Raw genomic sequence first — 20,663 nt, forward strand, 5'->3', positions numbered from 1 at the left:
GGACAAAGAATCAGAAATGTATAAAAGTGTCCCACCCCTCTGAAGAGTGCCTTCTGGATTTGAGCCAAGTCTCCCAGATGCCACAGGCTTGCCTTGCTGAAACAATAAAGAGCCTTCATAGCCTTCCAACTTTCAGTGTCTTGCTTATTTGGTCTCAGCGACACTGGACAGACTCACCCCTGTCTACCAACTGGCACTGCCCTTCGGGGCAGGGTACAACAGATTCAATATACTACATTATAGACTGTACAGATGTACTAACTGATCTACCTGTACTAGGCTGATCCACGTGAATGGAAGCCCTGTTATTTTTAGGAATACTTATTTCACATATGTGGCTACAGGTTGCATACATAAAGGATTGGTTTAAATAGCCTACTACATTGGTTCTCAAACTCTCTCAGAGTTTGAGCCCCAAGGTAAGTCAGGAATGGGGAAAACAGCAGTGACATGATCCTCTAATGTCCCTTACCTGCTCTCAGGGTCCAGGAGGTGCAGGGAGCCCTGCAAAGTCCTCTGCAGGGCTTCCTGCAGCTTGTGGAAAGTAAAAAAAACCTATCGGGATGCACTTCCAGGTTGCAATCATGAAACTGGAAGTGGGTCCCAATAGCTTTTCTTTTTTTCTTTTTCTGTAATGAGGTTGGAGGAAATCCTCTATGAAATTGGGGGAAAGGGAGCATTTTTGGTCTGGCCTAGCCTTTGTTTGAATGTAGTTTGCTACAAGCATACCACAAAGTAGTACTCCTTCATTTCCTCTAGTGTCCTCTAGTATTCCATTGGAAGACCTGAAATGAACTTGCTTGCAGTCAGATCTTTTGAAATCCATAATCTGGAACTGGATCCATTAATCTGAAAATCATTGAACTAAGCACTTTCAGTGACTTGTTTTTCTTTTGAGCGTTGCCTGTTAAGATCAGGTTATTATAATGGGGCCAGTGTTAATGTTTGCCTCAGCACATACTCCTATGCTATGTTGACCAGCTACGGTATTTCTTTTGAAATCTGCTATGCTCTGTTAAACGGACACTGTTTCAGAGATTCCAGAGTCCAAGGGGCTGTAAAATGTCTTGGAATAAAAAGTGTGAGATATAAATGTCCCATTTTATTATTTCAGGAAAGCTGTCAAGTGAGTCTAATGCTCTAATCCTATCCCCTGCGACATTGTAGCATGCAGCCAGGCCAATGGAGCTGCATGTATGCTGGGGAAGGGGGAATCAGACATTCTGCAGGAGGTTTTTTTTTTTTTTTACTTCTTGGTCGGCTGCCCAATTGCCCATGAATCTCCTCAAGTATATGCTGGCCATTTTGGTGGCATAAGACATAAGAGGGAAAAGGGGTGGGGTTTAAAAAGAGGGGATAAGATCCCACATGTGCAACTTCTGCCGGATCCATTCTCTTTATCCCTGACATGCTCCTGGTTCCTCCCCACCCTGCCCCCACACCAGCCTACCTGCACCAGGGCAAGTCACCAGCCCTAGCAGCAGGCCGTAGCTGCTGCTGCTAAAATGACCACCAGCAACACAGATTGCATGTCATCAGAGGCCTTTTTATTGCAGTGGGGAACTGTTGTACAGAGGAGTGGGCTGTGACAGTACAGTCCTATTGCTGGGCAGCATCAACAGCCGCTGCACTGCCCTGGCAACCGCCATCACAAAATGCCGTAATGCTGTTAGAGAGGATGTAGTACCAATGCTGAGGACAGTGAGTCGACCAATGGGAAGATGTATCTTCCATGTGCTCATTTGGCTTCAGTGTCCCAAGCATGACTGGATTAACTTTTTCATTGCTGGTGGCTAATTATGACGAAGAATCCCCTTCTTCATTTCTTCTAAGTATTCCTTACTATTGAGAGTTCATAGGTATAAGAATATAAGCCTTTCCTTTTATATAAGAAAAGTTGGGCTGGATCAGACCAAAGTGCATCTAGTCCTCTATTTTGCCTCCCACACTAATCAACCAGGAAACCCACAAGTTGCCTTGAAGACTACAACCATCTCCTGCTACTGCTTCCCAACAACTGGCTTTCAGTAGCCTCTAATGGCCTTCAAGTTCCATGTGGCCATTGTGACGAACAGCCATTGACAGACCTTGTGGAAACAAAGCCCAGCACTGAATTCTGTATATAAGAAACAAGAATTTGATCATTTAATGTGGATGTATTGCCTGTTGTGATTCTCGCATTTGCTCTGCAGAACTGTGATTTTAATTGGTTTATTTGTGATTTTAGATTGAGTCTATTTCATCTGCTTTTGTGGGTGTGTTTCAGTATAGAAGTTTTCTCAAGAAAATGTACACGCGCATTAGTGTCAAATTTATTATGCAATAATTCACACATATACTATAATACTATAAATCAAACATATACTGCATATGTACACAGAAGCAGTTGCTTGACCTCACTGATTGATGGATTATTGATTAGAGGAAGTGGTAAAAATGTCTCCATTTGCCTCTGTACCCCACTGACATAGTTGAATAAATGAACTGCACTGATTCACCTGTCTGTGTGTGTGTGCGCGCGTGCGCTTGGGTGGCTCCTCACATCTCTTCAATTGCTTCCCTTGATGTTTGAGTGTTGCCAGTTTTATGCAATGAAGTATGTATACATTAGAGCTCATTACAATGTGGGTACTTTTTTATTTTTTTTTATTTTTTGAGACATACTGTATAGTGCAGTCTGGAGAGACCTCCTTAAGGGAAAGGAACTTTCATTCCCTTATCCCAGGGCAAGCCTCCACTGCCCCAATGGAACTCCTTGGATGTGCACTCACTATTTTGCAGGCACAAGTCAAAGTAGAGTAAGGTAGTAGTAGAGTAGACTAAGGGAGAGGGAAATGGGAGAGGGAACACTGCCAGATGACACCATAGGATGCATGCTGCCTTATGGCCATTTATGACAGCAGAACTGTGTTCCTCTGTTGTAAAGGGTAGCGCAATCCCTGTTACTATCATTTTCTTTTTCTAGAAAATATTTCTTTACCCAGCGAGGTATTAATCTGTGGAAATCTTTGGCACAGGGTGTAGCAATGGCATCTGGCCTAGATGTCTTTAAAAGGAGATTGGACAGATTTCTAGAAGAAAAGTCCATCACAGGTTACAAGCTGTGGTTATATGTGCAACCTCCTGATTTTAGCAGTAGGCTAACTCAAAATGCCAGATGCAAGGGAGTGGCAACCTTTTACGGGTATCTTGTCTTGAGTGCTCCCTGAGGTAGCTGGGTGGGCCTCCACCCCCTCCACCCCCTGAGACTAGGTGGGCCTTTGACCTGATCTAGCAGGACTTTTCTGAGGTTCTTACGGTTCCTATGCTGCCCCTATATGACATTAGAGCGGGGCAGACTACTGCAGCTTGAAGAGAGGCTTCCCTAATCTGAAAAGGATCACTGTCCTATACCACTGGGTCACTGTAACATAGATTCTGTCTGATTAGTTGCACTTTGTAGATGCCTTGCTTGCTGCAATTGTTGACATAAAGGCTGAAGTCTACATATATGTCTATTTTCCCATGAAAGTAGGCTTTGCAGAAACTCTAGCCCCACTGGATGCAGATCCACAAAGTCTTAATTCTATATTAATATTAATTGCCTGCCAAAAAAGGACAGCCTCTCTGGCTTCTAAACCAAGGTTGTTACTTAGCTAGAAGCGAAAGTATTGTCTACAGTAGAAGTAGATTCAACATATTGTGTTCCTCTGGAACATTCATGTAGTAAGGCTGAAATTCATATATTACTTTCATGTCATCTGTTCCACTCTATTCATTCAGTACATATGCACATAGTGCCTGTAGAAGAATACATCATTTTCAGCACTGTGGTCTCATCCGTCTCTGTACCTGGCATCACATTTTTGGTGTTTCCACTGTGGGTTAGTAGGTCTCCCTCCTGGCACATCAAGTGTGATGTTGCAGACTATTACTACAGGACACCAAGACTATTGTTTCCTGTCTCACTGAGAAGCCATATATTAAAAGGCTGGCAGATGAACTGGTGACATTAATCAGGACAGTGAAAGGGTATCACTTGGAGGATTTATGATAGTCTTAAGAACTCTTTTACAGAAGGGACCTTAAAAATGGTTTTCCAGTAACACAATTAAACTGTTTGCTCTCACAGCTAATAAAGGGAGCAGCAGACACAGATGGCTTATACATGCCTTGGGCTATTGAGCCTGTCAGGTCTCATCAGATAAAGAAGGCCAGTCCTAGTGCACGGTCAGACAGTGAACACTAAAGGCAATGTAGGACACCATTCTCCAGTGACTCAAGATGCTGGTCCCCAGTAGGATACTGAAAGGTGTTTGAAATGCTGTCTCACAGATGAGAGGTTCAGGTTGGACAAAGACCAGGGGATCCCATACTGAGTCAGCTTATTGGTCCACCTAATTCAATTTTGTGTACACTGACTGGCAGCCAATCTCCAGGGTTTCAGAGCAGGGTCTTTCGTAGCCCTGTCTAAAGATGCCAGGACTGAATATTGAACCTTCTGCAGGCCAAGACCTTCCCCAAGTATTCCCCAAAGTACTTATTTTGTAATGCTGGTGGAAATTTGAGAGTCCACAAACACCAGCAAAGAGCATTAAGGTGGCCACCCACAGTTGATTTATTTAGAGAGGCAAGTCCAGTCATTCACTTCAGAGCCAATGCTACCTTGTGCATAACCAAGACAGAGGTGAAACAATTCTCATGGTAGGCTTTTGTACAATTGCAGGGGTCATGTGCTTCTGTTAAATATTGGAAATTTGCTAATAGTTGAGCCAGGAGGTGTGACTTTGTTGAACCAGATGTGTTTGATCACCTGTATGGTTCCTAAGCTTCTATGTTGTTCCAATTACCTGAACAAAACTTCCCGTTCACCCCAACCCTGCAGTATAGCACGCTGCCAGTGGAGGGAGATAAATGGCTACAGGAAGATGACACTGAAGTTGTGCAGCCATTCTCAGCACTCTCTCTCTCTCTCTCTCTCTCTCTCTCTCTCTCTGTGTCCTGTTGAGAATGGCTCACAGAACATTGCCATCTCCTAGACATTCTTGTTACCAGAAGTATAAGGTTATTGGGTGCTCCTTTCCCTAGTTCATCCTTTGCTCATGGTCAAATAACTTTAAGCACTACCAATAAAAGCATCAATCAGATAATATTTTATTGGCAGTGCTGGATCCAACGCTTTGCTCAGCCTTGAAGCTCACCTTGGTGTCCCTGGGTCAGCCGCTGTCTTTCAGTGATAGAAACCCTATATCACAGAGTTGTTATGAAATATGTATGTTCCATAAAAAAGGAATAAATGGAATACGTCCTTTGTATGGCAACCTGAGTTCCTTGAAAGGAATGTGGGATACAAAGGAATACAAACATGTAAAGGGCCATGAACCATAGCTAAATTCATAATTTGAGCCCTCATTTGAAGTGTGTAGTTTAAATATCTCTCACATATGCCTCTCCTCCTCCCACTCACAGCCTACTGAATCAATTCTGATGAGGCTCTTTTTGAGATTGGTATACATTATCAGATGAAAATTGCAGGTGAAATGAAATCAAAGATGGCAGCACTCATACAATAGCTTAAGGATGACCAATGGCACACTGTTAATGTCCAAAAGATTCCGTTATAGTTGCTGCACACATTTCCAGATGCGAAGAAGCATTCAGCATGACAGCATCTCTTCTACCAATCTGATGGACAACCCATCATTATAACTGGCCAGATTACCTAAAGATTTGGAGATAGTGGTCAGTATTTTATTCATAGTTGTGTCATAGTAGTCAGTAAGACAAGACCCTTCCTAACCTTGGATTTAATGAAAATGTACTAAAGGAAACTATGAATCCTCCATAGCTCATGTCTGGTTCCTGGAAACTAGAGATTTGAGAATCTTGTAAGGTAGACACTACCTGGATGTCTTGGACGCAATGCTTTATGGTTCAAAAGAATTTTCTTTATATTCTGAACTGAGCTATCAGTTCAGAACACTTAAGGTTATATTGGCACCTGGGTAAATATAGGCTTTAGCTGCCCTGGTGACACTGAACATTTTTCTGATCCAAAAAGTGATTTTCTTTTAGTGATTATGTGCGGTCATATTCTACAAGCACCATGACTTTTAAGACCCTTCTTTCCAACAATCATCAGAAATAAAATTGCAAAACCCAGATTGCCCATAATCTCCACTCACTTATGCTGAAATCTTAAGCATACTTCCTTGGAAGTAAGTACTCTTCGAACCCACAGAGGACTTACTTCTGACTAACCATGGTTAAAGGTAAAGGTGGTCCCCCCCAGGGCGTTAAACTTAGTCACGTCCAACTCTAGGGGCAGTGCTCATCTCCCTGCTGTTCATCTCTTAACACTATGGTTACCAAATGCAAGATGTTCATCACAGTGGACAGAACTGTGAGATTTTGATGTTTCTTCACCAAATTCCGTTTGGTTAAGTAACTGGTTTCTCAATGCCATGTCCCATTTTCATAAATGGAAGATGTTCACATTTGTGTATGAAACCATATCCATATGGTGCTAGAAGAATGGCTTCATTGATTTGCAGTATCTTCGTTCTACAACATCCATCAAAAATCCGATCATCAGTTGATTTCCTAATACTTACACTGAACTGAAAATTGCACCACTGCAGGCCTGCTTACAGAAACACATCTGTAGATACAAGTACACCCCTCCATTCATGAAAATGCAACTTGACATTTGGTTTTCAGCCTAAGTCTTAAGTATGGATAAGTACCCAAAAAACTGAATAAAATTCATTGGAATATAATACAGAAATGCATCACAGTGATATCATTATAATTATTCTCCTTTATTATCATTCTTCAGTTTGAAAAAGGAGCCAGGAGTCGCAAATAACGCTAATTGGCACATTTGCTTTATTATTTTTTTAAACAAACTGGGGTTGTATTTTCATTCTTTTTTGTGGGTTTTTTTTGTTTGTTTTTTGCTTTGTGTTGGGTTTTTTTTTGTCTCTTTTAGTTCATTCCATCATCACATTGAAAAAGGGAGAAAAGAAAAAAGTTTGTTCTTTTTATTCCTCCTTAACTCACTCAATAGGTTTGGACTCCTCAGATGAACGTAACATTGCACACACACTTGGAACAGAGAGAGAGAGGGAAAGAGAGAGAGAAAGAGAAAGAGAGAGAGAGAGAAAGCGCACTCGTGGTGGGCAGACAAACACACGCACGCGCAGATCAAAGAATTCTGATACAGTGCAAGAATTTTCCCAAAATGATTGGATCATCATTACCAAAAAACTCGCCATAACAACACCAAGAAACAAAATGTTTAAGCCACACTGTTTGACTGGGATTTTTCCTGCTTTTTTTTTTTCTTTAAATGTTTGCCACACAGAGAGAAAAAGGGTTCAGTGGGAGCAGGAAGGGGACAAGGAAGACAGACAGACTCACAGATGTGAGTGGGAGAGGGTAAGAGTGGAACAAGGAAGGGAGGGAAGGTTCGGGAAAGAGGAGGGAGGGAGGGGCAACAGGGAGTCATTTCTTAATGTTCAGGCATTTTCTTGGTCCGCCTTGCACTCGTCTTCTTTCGCTTCTTCCTGCTGGGCACTTTCAGAAGGTTTGGTTTCTTCTACGGCATCTAGGAGGCACAAACACAAAAGGTGGGGATTCAATTTAATGGCTTTTGTCATAGAGGATCCCCAAAGGCACACAATGTATGGGACTTAGGAAGTTCCTGGTTGCTCTTGTCTAGTCTTTCCCAGCTTGAAACATTTTTGCCAGCATTCTGGTGCCCCCTTCTCTATGAGACCTACTGACCCCATGCTGCACCACCCACCTTGCCCTTTCTTGACATAGTGATGGATACAGTGAAAATTGTGATTGTTGGTACTAGGGTATTTGCATCCTGGATTATTGTCTCCTGGACAAATGTGTCCTGATCATTAGCATCCCTGGACATTAGCATCTGGGGTTTTTTGCATCCTGGTCATTTGCATCCCATTATAACTGGGCAAGAAACAAAATATAACAGCTCAACAAACCACATGTTATATATTCCAAGTGCATCTAATATAATTGTACACAAATTGGGACACAAATGGCCAGGGCATGAAAAAGAACTGATGCAAATGGCCAATACTGGGACACATTTGACAGGGACACTGTTGTCCAGGATGCAATGGTCCTGTCACTATTGTGAACACAAAGCTGGAAGTGACAATTATTCTGAATTAATTAACTGCACTGAATAAAATTAAATGGGACTGGATGCAGAAGGCAATCACAACACAACAGAAAAATTAAGTAACAAAGGCTGCAATCCTATCCACGTTTATCTGGAAGTAAGCCCCATTGGCTATAATGGGACTTAGTTCTGAGTAGACATGGATAGGATTGGCTCAGTGTTATCTAGAAAATGGAATAAGTAGAGTAACTGAGATAAAACAAGTTAGGAGGTGGTCTAGCTTAAATAAGAGGAGACTAGATATTTGACATCAAAGTGAGAGAAGTCAAAAGTCTCCCGGAACTAAAGCAGAGGGGCATTTCTTGCATTGGTTGCATTTACAGCTCTGCTAATGTAATTTAGTCCTTTGGGAAAACTCTTCTTTTTTGTTTGCAGAATTCATTCCGGTCAGTTCAGCTGAGCACATGGAGATTACAACCTAACAGATCTATTGAATTTTCAATCAAAATGCATGGAAATCTTATACTATGGACATTGTGTTTATCTACAGAGAAACAGTATGAGGTAGTGGTTAGCGGACTAGAACCAGGGAGACCTGGATTCTTCAAAGCCGAACTCGGCCATGAAGCTCACTGTATGTTCTTGAGCCAGTCACCATTTTTTCCCTCTTCTACCTCACAAGGTTGTTGTAAGGATAAAAGCAGGGAGGAACCATGTATGCCACCATGAATTCATGGAAGAATGAAAACATCACAAAAGCTACAGCAACCAAACAGCTATTATTGGAATACTGTTATAGAACTTGATACTTTCCAAAGCTTTGTCTTCTATAAACTTCCCAGTAGTATCTGACTGGCCTCTGTTATAAACAGAATACTGGACTGGATGGACACTTGGACTGATCCAGCAGGGCTCCTCATGTTCCTATGAATTAATAACAGTGCTTCCCAAATAGCGATTTGTGGTATCGTGGTGATTACACTACAAAGGGGTTGTTTCCTCCATGTCTGCACATCAGACTAACTTCTGTTCTAGAGAAAACTGTCATCTACTGTAGGTTGGTGTGAGAGCACATACTTTATATGCAGAAGGTGTCAGGATCAATTGCTAGCATTGCCAGACAGAGCTTGGAAAATGTCTATCTGAAATCTTGGAGAGCTGCTAACCAGTGGCGTAGCTATGAAGAGGAGTAAGTACTGCAGGTGCCGAAACATGCCACGTAAGCAGCCCCTCCTATTTGCCATTGGAGCCATTCTGGGAAGCAACAGCAACAAGGGAAAACTAGAGAGCTTAAAAGTACGCTATGCCTGTGGAACACAGCTTAAAATTGACCATACAAAATATTTTCATGCCCCTCCAGAACAACTGAGGTTCCAGTGCTGAGAGGATTGAAGCACCAGTGCTTTGTTTTCCAACTGAGAATCACTGGGTTGTCCTCTGCATCCAACTGTAGATGGAAAGGCCTTGAGCAGACAGGACAGAAACTACAACCCACCCCCCCACCCTGGCACAGTTTCTTATGAACACCTGCTGCCAGACTCACTATGTCTTTCCTTGAAAGGGCAAGGATGGTGCACATAACCGTTTATCAGTAAATGAATGAGTGCTGTGAATAAATACAGACTTGGTTGCTGTAAAACGGAGCCAGGCAGGAGGGGCAGCAGTTCTGAAAGAGGGCAGCATTCCCAGCTGCCTTCACCTACGCTCTGTGCTAATGGCTTGTAGGCTCTGCTCCAAGTCCTTCTACTGCCCTACATTGGTGAAATTAGGTTGAGTGAATTTCCGGGTAAAAGACAGTCTCTTGGGATCTGCTCAGCTCTCTTTGACGTGCCAAGATTAATTAAATTAGAGAGAGAGACAACAGCACATAGCCACCAATCTTTTTCTTTATTTCATTTTTTTGTGGCTGGTGGCTTTTGGTTTTCTTTCTGTGGGTTTTTAAAATTATCAACCACACATCCAACGGAAATAAATCATATCAGAACTCTGGACTGCTTGCAAGAGCCTCAGGCAAGTTGTCCTGCACTGTTTTTATATTTACCACTGACACTACTCATACAGAAACAACCATTTATTTCCTTTGACATTCTGCATCAGTCACTTGATGGATTGTGCTCCACCTTGACCTTTGTGGCTATTATGAGAAAGTCTGATCTGAAGGCACACATGAGGTAGCCAACTTCTTGAATCCAAGCAAGTCTGGGTCTGGCCACTGCCTGGAGAGAAAGTGCCTAAGAACGCTGCATATACTGCGTTGAGATCCAGCATGAAAAAGGGTAGCATATTTAAAAACTGTGTAGCCCAGTCCTGAAACCAGTGTTGAGCCTTAGCGCCCGCTCCAGGTGTGGCAAACAATGAGTCTCTTAACAGAAGGCCAGATTTTAGTAGTAATGTTCTTATTATTATGTGTTTTTTTATCTTGTTTTAATTTGTGTTTTTAACTGTGTTTTTAATGATTATTGTAAGCCGCCTTGGGTTCCTTCAGGGAGAAAGGCGGGGTACAAATGAAGTAAATAAATAAATAAACATGCACTAAAGTATGTTCATAGTGCCTGGCAAGGAGTGAGCACCAGTGCTGGGCCAGTGTCAGTCAGTGCTGAGCCTCAGTGCCACAAAGAGGATGCCGCGCAGGTGCTGGAGGTGAGACCGCTGGGTGGTGGCACAGCTTTTTGGGGTGGGGGAAAGGCATGGGGAGTGGAATTGGGTGGGAGGAGGGGAGGACCGGGCCTGTGAGGGGGCTGGAGATGGTGGCAGTGTCTGCCACACAATCCTGAACCCCCTCTCCCGCGAGCTGGGCAATCCGACATGGGCCTCCTCAACTCTGTGCCCATTAAAACACAGAGACCCTGGTGGTAGCTGCAGTGCCCACAGGATCCAGAGGTCGCCATTTTGGCACCAATGACTTCAGGACTGGGTCCATATTTAATAACTCTAACGTATGGGCATCTAGAAACAAGTGCCACTGAAACCAGTGGTACTCACATTCCTGTAAAGGCATTTAGAATCAAAGAGGCACAATGATAAGCATTTTCCATAGAAAATATGTTGACTGAATTAAATTCTGCTGCATTTCATCAGGTGAGCATTCAGGTCAAGAATTTGCCTTGTCTGGCCTTTGGATAGTATTAGTCTTTCAGGAGACAGCACATCCTCCCATTTTTACAGATGAAAATAGGAGCACTCTTGCAATGCTCACATTATCATAGCAAGAATTGCTTCATAGCCAGCTTCCCTCTGTGCCCTGCAATTACTGAAGGTTTTACCTGCACTCTTTTCACTTCCTCTGCAATATTCAATCCTGCACTGTTAAAAAAAAACTGGTAGTACTTGTCATTTTGGTCAAACATATACTAGAGATTCATAATTGTCCTACAATCTGCTGCCAACAGTTCAAAATGAACTGCATGAACTAGAGGCTCTGCCCATTAGGAGACATTAATGTTTACCTGTATGTGCAGTTTCCAAAGGGGTGCTAGTCTGACATGCAGCCATGCTAGTATATTGCTGCAAAAATAACCGTCTTAGAGCACTTGAAAGACTGAGGACCCAATCCTATCCAATTTTCCAGGGCCCGTGCAGCAGTGCCAATGCAACCTTTGGTGGGGTGGCAGTCACATTTGTTCCCTTACCTCCAGGCTGCATTGCAGCTGTACCAGTGCTGGAAAAATGGATAGGATTGGGTCCTAACCTATTTGTTTCAGCATAAGTTTTTGTGGACATTTCTTATAGGACAATCCTACGTAAGTTTATGCAAATGTTTCACTGTGTTCAGTCAAGTTTACGCTCAGGAAAGTGTGCACAGGACTGCACGAGCAAGCTTTACAGTGCTATAAGGATCTTTGAAGTGTGTGGTAGCATGTATGTCCATTAGAAACCAGATGCATCTATTCTCTAACTCAGAGGTTCAACTTCTGGAGGCCTGCAGTAGGAAACCAAAACCTAAAGAATGACAAATCCAGCAGCTCTAAAAAGGGCATCCCTAAAAGGCAATAAAATGGGCAAAGCAAGGACCAGAAAATAGGGGCTACTCCAGGAAAATAGGAACAGTTGGAACAGATAACACTAACTGCCAAAACCTCTCTTTGGAGAAACAGAAAGCAAAGCATTTTTAATTAGTTATTGATTCTAAAAATATATGTACCTCACCTCTCAAATAAAAGGGTGGTAATCCCATGTTAAAATATTTCATAAAATAGAAGCTAGTCAAATCAATAAAGCAAACAAACAAAAAAGCAAAACCTCAGAGCAGCAACAACTGCTCAATTAGCCAAATGCTTAATACAATCTACTTTCTGCACTCATTCATATCCTTGTTGCATTTGCTATGTCATGTGACATTGTCTTCAGCTGTGATAACTCTAAATCAGGGGTCTCCAAACTTTTTGGCCAGAGGGCCACATCAAATATCTGGCATGGTGTTGGGGGCCAGAAAAAAATTTAAATATAAAATTTATATAAATAAATTAGAGATGGGACTTAGATATTTGAATAAATGAATGAATGGGCTCATTCATTCAACCTCTCTGGCCCTTAGAGCACCCTCCAGATGCAACCAGAGCACAGTTCCCGTCATGTTCAGCCAAGTGGGCCAGAGGCTCTCAAGTGACAAGGGGCTGGTCACGGGCCAGACAGAAGCTCACCGTGGGCTGCATCTGGCCCCCGGGCCGGGGTTTGGAGATCCCTGCTCTAAATTACTAGAATTGGGTACTGACATTACACAGTTAGAAAAAAAATTTCTAGGAATAACTTCAGTCGGGGCTAGCAACCTTCCATGCATATCTGGCCTTGAGATAGATATATTTATTCCAGGATTTGATAAGAGAACACACACAGAAAAAACAGCTGTGCCAATGGAGCATTTGCTAAATCCTCCAGTTGGATGGCAGTCATGGAGGCCTCCTCAAGGTTATTGAACAACAATAACCAACATAGTTTTTCTTTGGATAGTATTGACAACAAGACACAAAAGGGGAAGAGGGAACTACAGCCCTAGAACTGCAACCAATATAATATCGCCATCAGTACCGCTAAGGGTTCACGTCCTCTGCTAAATTTGGCTGTTACATTATTTTTACTGAAATTGTAAGTAACCTTGGTGACTCCTTTATTGGAATAGAAAGGTGGCCTATAAAAGTCTTAATCAATCAATCAATCAATCAATCAATCAATCAGTAAAATAGTCCTCTTAGGGCACAATCCTAATTTGCGCTGGAAGCAGGCAGGCCAGTGGGCCTGCACTGCATCGAGCACAAGTTTGGGGCCAAAAGCGATGCAGCCCAAGGCAGGGGAAAATGTTTCCGCTTACCCAGTGTGTGCAGCAGCCCCAATGGGTCTACGTACTTGGATCTGCACCACCTGACGAGGTGGCACAAATCTGAGCATCCCGGGACTGCCCTGGGACACCCAGGAACGGGGTCAAGATCCAGCATAACTGCCAGGTCCTGGTTCTGCCTTCTGCTCTCTGTCCATGTGCCAGCCTATCTCCCCTTTGAGTGGCGCAAAAGTAATTTACGGCACTTTTGCGACACTCCCGGGCCAGCAAAAGGGACTTGCATTGGCCCAAGTACAGGTCTAAATTGGGCCCTTAGTTTCCTTTAACTCAAAATTATCTGCAGCTCAGGATAATTACAGACAATTACAGTTTCCAGATCCACCTACTTTGATAGATCTATTTTAAACGTACACACTTTTTAAGTTAATTGATATTTTCTTGTATATAACAGATTAAAAATATATCCTTCTTCATTCATTTGTACACCTGTCCCATCTACTTCCCGGCACACCAGGGTTCTGTTGCTAAATCTCCGGGATGAATTCAAAATGCCTCTCTGCATGTAGAAAGGGTTGCCAACCCCAGAAGATTGGCCTGGAGCTTGCAGAAATCAGCATCGTTCTCCTGGAGCTTACTGAAAGCAATCCTGGTTTTTTAACAGGGCTTCCTGGAATTTCCAAAACTGGATCATGTTGGAAACTTTTTTTTCCAGGAATAGCTTCACTCAGAGGTGGTAGCCCTAATAATACCCTAAGTCAGCCATTTTCAACCACTGTGCCATGGCACACTGGTGTGCCACAAATGGTCCACAGATGTGCCACAGGAATTTGGGGGGAGGTCATTTATTAATACGGCCAATGGAAGATGTGAGCCCCCAGTGGCAGCATGGTGTGCCTTGTCAATTGTCAAAAACCTGGTGGTGTACCTTGACCATTTTTGTGCCTTCTTGGTGTGCCATGAGATGTAAAAGGTTGAAAATCACTGCCCTAAGTATTATTTGATATGCCTGTAAGGGGGCAGTTTGGACTACCTCCCTCCATTGTGATTAAATAAAGTAACCCTGGCATGCAAAAGTGGGCAGGGAATGTGGGCTCACACACAACAAAGAACTGGTCTGATAAAAATAAAGATGTTTCAAGATATCAACATTAGCTTTTTTCTCTAAACAGGAGTTAAATGTTGAATTCAATACTGTATGGAAAAATTATCCACAGGAAAGGAGAAAGCATTTCCCCATGAGATAATTTAGTACAGTACTGAAGAAATAGACTCCAGGTGAGGAGTTGAGAACACAATTTGCCCATGGACATCTTTGGTTTAATCCCAGCACTTCCAGTTAAAACAACTCAAACAGTGCTCTACTGTCATTTGGACACTCCAACATGTTATGTCTTTTCAACAGTGGAAGAGCAGAAAATTTGTCATGGTTCTTAGCTGTAGGAAAGCCATGGCACTAGTTACAATACACAGGACCGGATTAAATGGCTTATTTGTTTGGTTCTATTTACTTAAGTCATGATCAGTGATTCTTGTTCAATATTCTGATTCCCAGTATTGTGTTTTAAGTATCTTTGGAGACCTCATCATTGCGGAAATATGCCCTTGCAATGATGACAACATAAAGGAAGGCCTGTTTATGAATTTGGGATTAATTCAGGTCCCATCCTGCAATGCCACTTGTTTCTTCATGTACCAGATATGCCTTACAGCCCAATCCTATTCAGCTTTCCAGCACTGGTGCAGCCACAATGCAGACCCAAGGTAAGAGAATAAACCATGGAAAGTTGGATAGGATTGGGCCTGGAGTCAGCCATCTTCCACCTGACTGCATGTGAGGGAGAAGTGAGACCATAATGTCCCCTCCAATGGCCTGCTGGGACTAACTAGCACTTTATCCTCCTCCTCCCAGAACTGCCTTATGTAGCAGTCATTCTACCTGGTCATGATATAACTTCATTAAGGCCCCAATCCTGCCATTATCTCTCCCAATCCTCTCTCCATAAGATGCACACTGCATCCTATGGCGGGGGGAGTGTTCAGATAGCCTGCAGGAGGTAAGCAGTGGCATTCCTGGGGGGGGGGGGAAACACTAGGTTTTTGAGGTGCCTGACCGCCCATGTAAAGTGGCCTCTTCCCCTTGCCTTTAGAGCCATTCACAGCTGTGAAAGCAAAATGGAGGTGTCTCCTCTACTTTGCTTTCGCAGCTGTGAATGACTCTGAAGGCAAGGGGGAGGGGCCACTTTACAAGGGTGTTCAGGCACCTGAAAAACGTAGTGTTTTAACCCCCTTCTGGGAACACCACTGGAGGTAAGTTAAAATATATTGTACTTACAATATATTGGACAATATATTGTCCTAGTAGGCTTTCATGATCACCACTGGGTCCCCCAGGCATACTCTACCTGTTGTCTGGGCATATGTCTGAGGAGAGGAAAGGAGCACGGAAGTTTTACAAAGAGGGGAATAAGATCTGGTGTGTCTCATTACCAGCAGATCCACCCTCTTACCTCACCCATCATTTCTCCCCACCCTGCTCAGAAATGCCCCCATTCCTCCCAATTCCTTTCCCATTCCTCCCACAGCCAGCTACCATAGCCAACCCTCATAGTACTCGTCAGCAGCATCAGCAACCAGAACAATGTCACACAATGCACTCTGGCCCTGGATCCTGGTTCTTCTGCCTCTGGGACATGAATTCCACCTGTGGAGGCCAGTGGATAGGATTGAGCTGTATGAAAGAGCTGGTGGGATCTTCCTCTTCCCTATTAGTTCTTTGTATCATGTCTCTTACATTAGAAACCATTTTCATAAAATCTAAACCACTTTGAGGGCTTTGACAAAAGTGCAGCGTATGCATGCAGAAAATTTTTTTCTCTAGCATCCTCCCCCAAGTGACACATTCAATAATACAGTTAGCTTAGTGCAGGGGAGTTACACCATGTTGAGAAACTGTCATTCAGAAAAACTACATTTTGTGACTATGTTAATCGTGTTCACCAAAATATGCATGAGACACGGTTCATTTCCTCTCCTGCAAAGGTGTTCCTTAGTGTGTGTATTTTCCTCCAACTAAGGGAAGAGCATGTGATGGGGGGGGGGGGGAGAAGCTTTTTGTGCTAAGAGAGGCTTGCTGTTTTCTGACCCAATTAAGGGCTCTCCAAACCCATCCAAGCAACCACCTCCCCGCTTCATTACTCTGAATAGATGGGAACCCTTTTTGGTAGCCTTCTTCCTCCTTTCCTTCTGCTATAGGCTGTGGAAAAGAAGCTCCATCATGTGTGGGGGGGGGGGTGTGTGGGTGGATGTGTAGTTAATGGAAAGGAAGAGGGAGGAGGCAGGGGGCGTGTGTTTTTCATATGTAAGGCGTTGTGAAGGGGATCTAAAATCAGAGCTCCATTGCAAGGCAGCTCTCACAGTGTCTAGACACCAGCTGCCTGGTTGCCATGGAAACCGTCCAACTTTTGGCTGATGGGCAAAAGTGGTAATGTCTCTCCAGAGGAATCAGTTGGGGGGGGGGAATAAAGGGAGATGCTCTTTGTGAATCTGATGCCTTAACCCCGATAAAACAGCATTTGCTTTCTGGGGACAGGGGAAAGAGGAGCACCCATTTCTCCATTGTCACCTTTCAGCAGAGGCAAACCTGGCAGCTGAGCAAAATGTCTGGGATATGCCTCGCTGCTCACTTCTCCATGCCTCCCTCCCCTCCCCTGTTGATCTCTACCTCTCTGAGTGCACATTCAGTACATCAGCACTTCCTTCACTGACACAGACACCTTAATTGCACCAAACGAAACACCCCAGGGAAGCGATGGCAGACTGTCAGGTGCATTTAGTGCTACGCAGAGGGAAGGGTCTCCCTGATGAATGCCAGACTCTCCCTCCTCATTCGCTCCCCAGCTTCTGAGAAAATAACACGCCACTCAGCCAACAGCAGTTCTGTCATCCTGAAGGCATATTTCATCAGGATCCTTGCTAGGTGCAGTCAGCAGCAAGTGAGGGAGAGCAGACGGTACAGCAGGTTGGGGGTGAGGCCGTGCAGCCTGCAGAAGGAGTGGATTTCAGGGATGAGGGGAAAGTAGCCCTGCAAGATAGAGCATGGGTCATTCTCATGCAGGACTGTCTGTATGCGCAGTGCGCATATGCTTTCAGGGCTCCTAGTTGATCATGGCTCTAGGTACCCCACAAAGAGTGGTGAGAATTTGAACTCTAAATAACATGCAAAATATTTTTTTTTAATTTTCAGGTCTTTCCTTGACTTACAAAAATATATAAAATATAGATAAAATGTAGGCTAAAACTCCCATTGGAAGAGCTTATCACTACTAAATTCCAGTTCACAGGCTTCCTTGACATTAGATTAAGAAACTGATGGCCCAGTTCTATTGGGGCCTTACAGTGTCAGATCTAGACAGCTACCACTGTTAAATCCCAGACCAACAGTACAAAAACTATCCTGCCATTCTGTAGGTCAGGTACACCAATAAAGACAGTCAGAGGCTGATCACAGGTGTCATAGCCCTACAGAATCTCTCACTCCCTGAAGAAAGCTGAAGCAGCTTGAGAGTGCTCCTAGAGTTGGTACTGGCCTGGTGAATCATGGGGTTGCAGTGGCTAGGAGAATATTTGTCCAACTTTGGCTAGTGTGCCAGCAGTGCCCTTTCCAGAGGAACATAAATCTGGCCACAGGAATTTGTACCCCAATCACATTTGGACTACGTAGTTGGGCTGCTCTTGAAAACTTCAGATGGTACAGAATGTGGCAGCCAGGGTCCTTATAAGGTTCCACTGGTCTGACCACATTATGCTGAATCCCCGTCATCTTCACTGGTTACCAGTATGTTTCCTAGCCCAATTCAAGATACTAATTATGATCTTTAAAGCCCAACATGGCTTGGTATCTGATGGATCATCTTCTCCTACATGAACTTGCCTGTATACTGCAGATGCCTTGCTCCGTTCTTGATACCTGGAAAGGCTCAGGGCCCAATCCTATCCGATTTTGCAGTGCCAGTGCAACTGTGCTAATGGGACATACACTGCATCCTGTGGTGGGGAGGCAGTCACAGAGACCTCCTGAAGGTATTACCTCGGGGCTGCATTGCGGCTGCACCGGGGCGAGAAAGTTGAATAGGCTTGGGCCCTCAGTTGGCAGGAACATAAAACAAGACCTTCTCAGCGTTGGCACTGAAGTTGTGAAATTCTCTCCCCTAGGAGATCTAAATCATTCAGTCATTGGGAGTATTTAAGCAGGCAGCACAGATATACCTATTTTCACTGACCTTTTTATTGGTTGGCTTTCTGATTTTGGTTGTTCCTTGGTTATTATAAAATATTATAATCTCTTTTGTTGATGTGTTTTATTGTGTTTCTCTTGTTGTACTTTAATGTGTTGTTAGCTCCCTAGATTGAAAAAGGAAGAGGGGGACAGAAGGGAAGAGGACACATGGAAGAGAATACTGAGCTAGAACACTGGAGAGCGGGAGGAAAAGAGGCTGGCATACCATTGGATAAGGGGGAAAGTACCATTCAGGCACTTAGTGCCACTTTGGGCACTAAGAGGTCTAGGTCCAGCCATGGAAAAGTGGGATACAAGTATTTTAATATCCTATCAGCACATGGATGATATACAGCATATATTCACTTTTTTTAAAACTTGCGACTACTTGAGATGTGTCTCATTTTGGGTACCCCCTCATCAGCCTGCTTTTCTACTATTTGCAAATGCTGTTATTTGTTTGCACAACCAACAGCTAATGGTCTTGTTCAGAACAGACTTTTGTGTTTTCTGTATGGATAGCACCCATTTTTCCACTCCTTTAATTTTAGGGTGGTAGCCATTACAATGCCTGAAAAACTCACAATTATTAGTGGTTGATTTACTAAAAAACAATGGAGAAAATGTCACAAAGCAGGTATGAGCTGTGCCACAAAGGACTTCTTATTCAGAATAGCCTTACTACTCTGTATATGAGGCTGGAGCAGGTTAGGGACTCTGCAGGAACCTTCCCTCAAATACAAGCACCTGTGTGATATTTCTACCAAGAATAAACTCTGACTTCACCACCACCACAGCTGTGAAGTATTTTGCACATTGAGCAGCTTGACTGTGCAGGGCTGGGTAAGTTTCCAGCTGTGGGATGACATCTGGCAGCCAGCAAGGAGCTGTTTGTACAGGAGTTTCAAAAAGCTATTTCGACCCCATGTGGTTGTTTCACAGAGCTCATTTTTTCTAGTCCCTTGGAGTACTCATTTTTAAACTCTGGAAGGTGCCATGATGGATGTACGTAAAGGCTTGAGTTAAAGCAGATGAGATGAATGCTGCAAGTTCCTATTTTTTCTTTTCCTTTTTTCTCCTAGTGGCAGCAATTGGAATTGCAATTTGAAAGGTACTGTCCAGAAACACTTCTTCTGTTTCTTTGCATTTGAATCAGATCTGAGTTGGGTTAGAAAGACAGAGAATCCTTCAGATCTATGGGATGCTTTCCTAGGCAAGATGCTCAGGAATTTTGTTCACCTGATTCTTGAAGTAGTGCTGGCATATTACAGCCCAATCCTATGTTCCTTGACGCTCACTGGAGCAGTGGCACCAAAGCACCTACTGTTGTATCCAGTGGGAACCAGGAAGCTGCCGAGAGTCCCCTTCCCCTGACGAAAGCCACGGCAATGGGTTTCCTTGCATCTGCGCAGGCTATTTTGCCGGCACAGATGCAAGAGCCTCCGTGTTGGGCCTTCTGGCAGGGCTCTGCCAGACCCGCCCCTACCTGCCCTAGTTCCTCCCCTATGCCAGTCCTCATTCCATCCTCCCCCACCTCTCAGAAGCCATCTTGCTGCCCGACAGTCTCACCCCTGGCTGTGGCACATCCTCCACTGGTGGCGCTGGACCCAGTGCCTGACTGGCAGGGGCCCAGCGCCAGCACTCCCTACTCTCCAGGTGCTGTAAACATGCTTTACAGCACGTTTTTGTCACCCAGTGCTGGCACTAGGGCTTAGCGCTGGCCATTGGTAAGTATAGGATTGGGCCCTTACAGCGCAATCCTAACTTGCGTTGGAACAAGCAGACCGGCAGACCTGCGCTATATCCAGCGCAAGTTTTGGGCCAGCTGAGGCTCGGCTCAAGGCAACAGGAGAAAATTCCCCTTACTCTGGGAAAATCCACAGCAGTCCCAATTGTCTACTTGGATCTGCATCACCTAAAGAAATCCAAGCAGATCCGAGCAGAACAGAGCAGCCTGGAGCTGCTGGGATCCAAGGCTGGGA

General features: G+C 43.9%; 1 protein-coding gene across 1 annotated transcript in view; it reads right to left on the bottom strand.

The window, feature by feature from the left end:
• Nucleotides 1–7,452: 7,452 nt before the first annotated feature.
• GAP43 (growth associated protein 43) overlaps nucleotides 7,453–20,663 on the bottom strand; it is an 82,461-nt gene continuing 69,250 nt past the window's right edge. Inside the window, exon 3 of the mRNA XM_066622279.1 lies at nucleotides 7,453–7,588. Coding sequence (XP_066478376.1) covers nucleotides 7,500–7,588 — 89 coding nt within the window. The 3' untranslated portion in view covers nucleotides 7,453–7,499. The remainder of the gene's footprint in view (nucleotides 7,589–20,663) is intronic.

Source organism: Tiliqua scincoides, chromosome 3 (genome assembly GCF_035046505.1).
Source record: "Tiliqua scincoides isolate rTilSci1 chromosome 3, rTilSci1.hap2, whole genome shotgun sequence".
Taxonomy (NCBI): Eukaryota; Metazoa; Chordata; class Lepidosauria; order Squamata; family Scincidae; genus Tiliqua; species Tiliqua scincoides.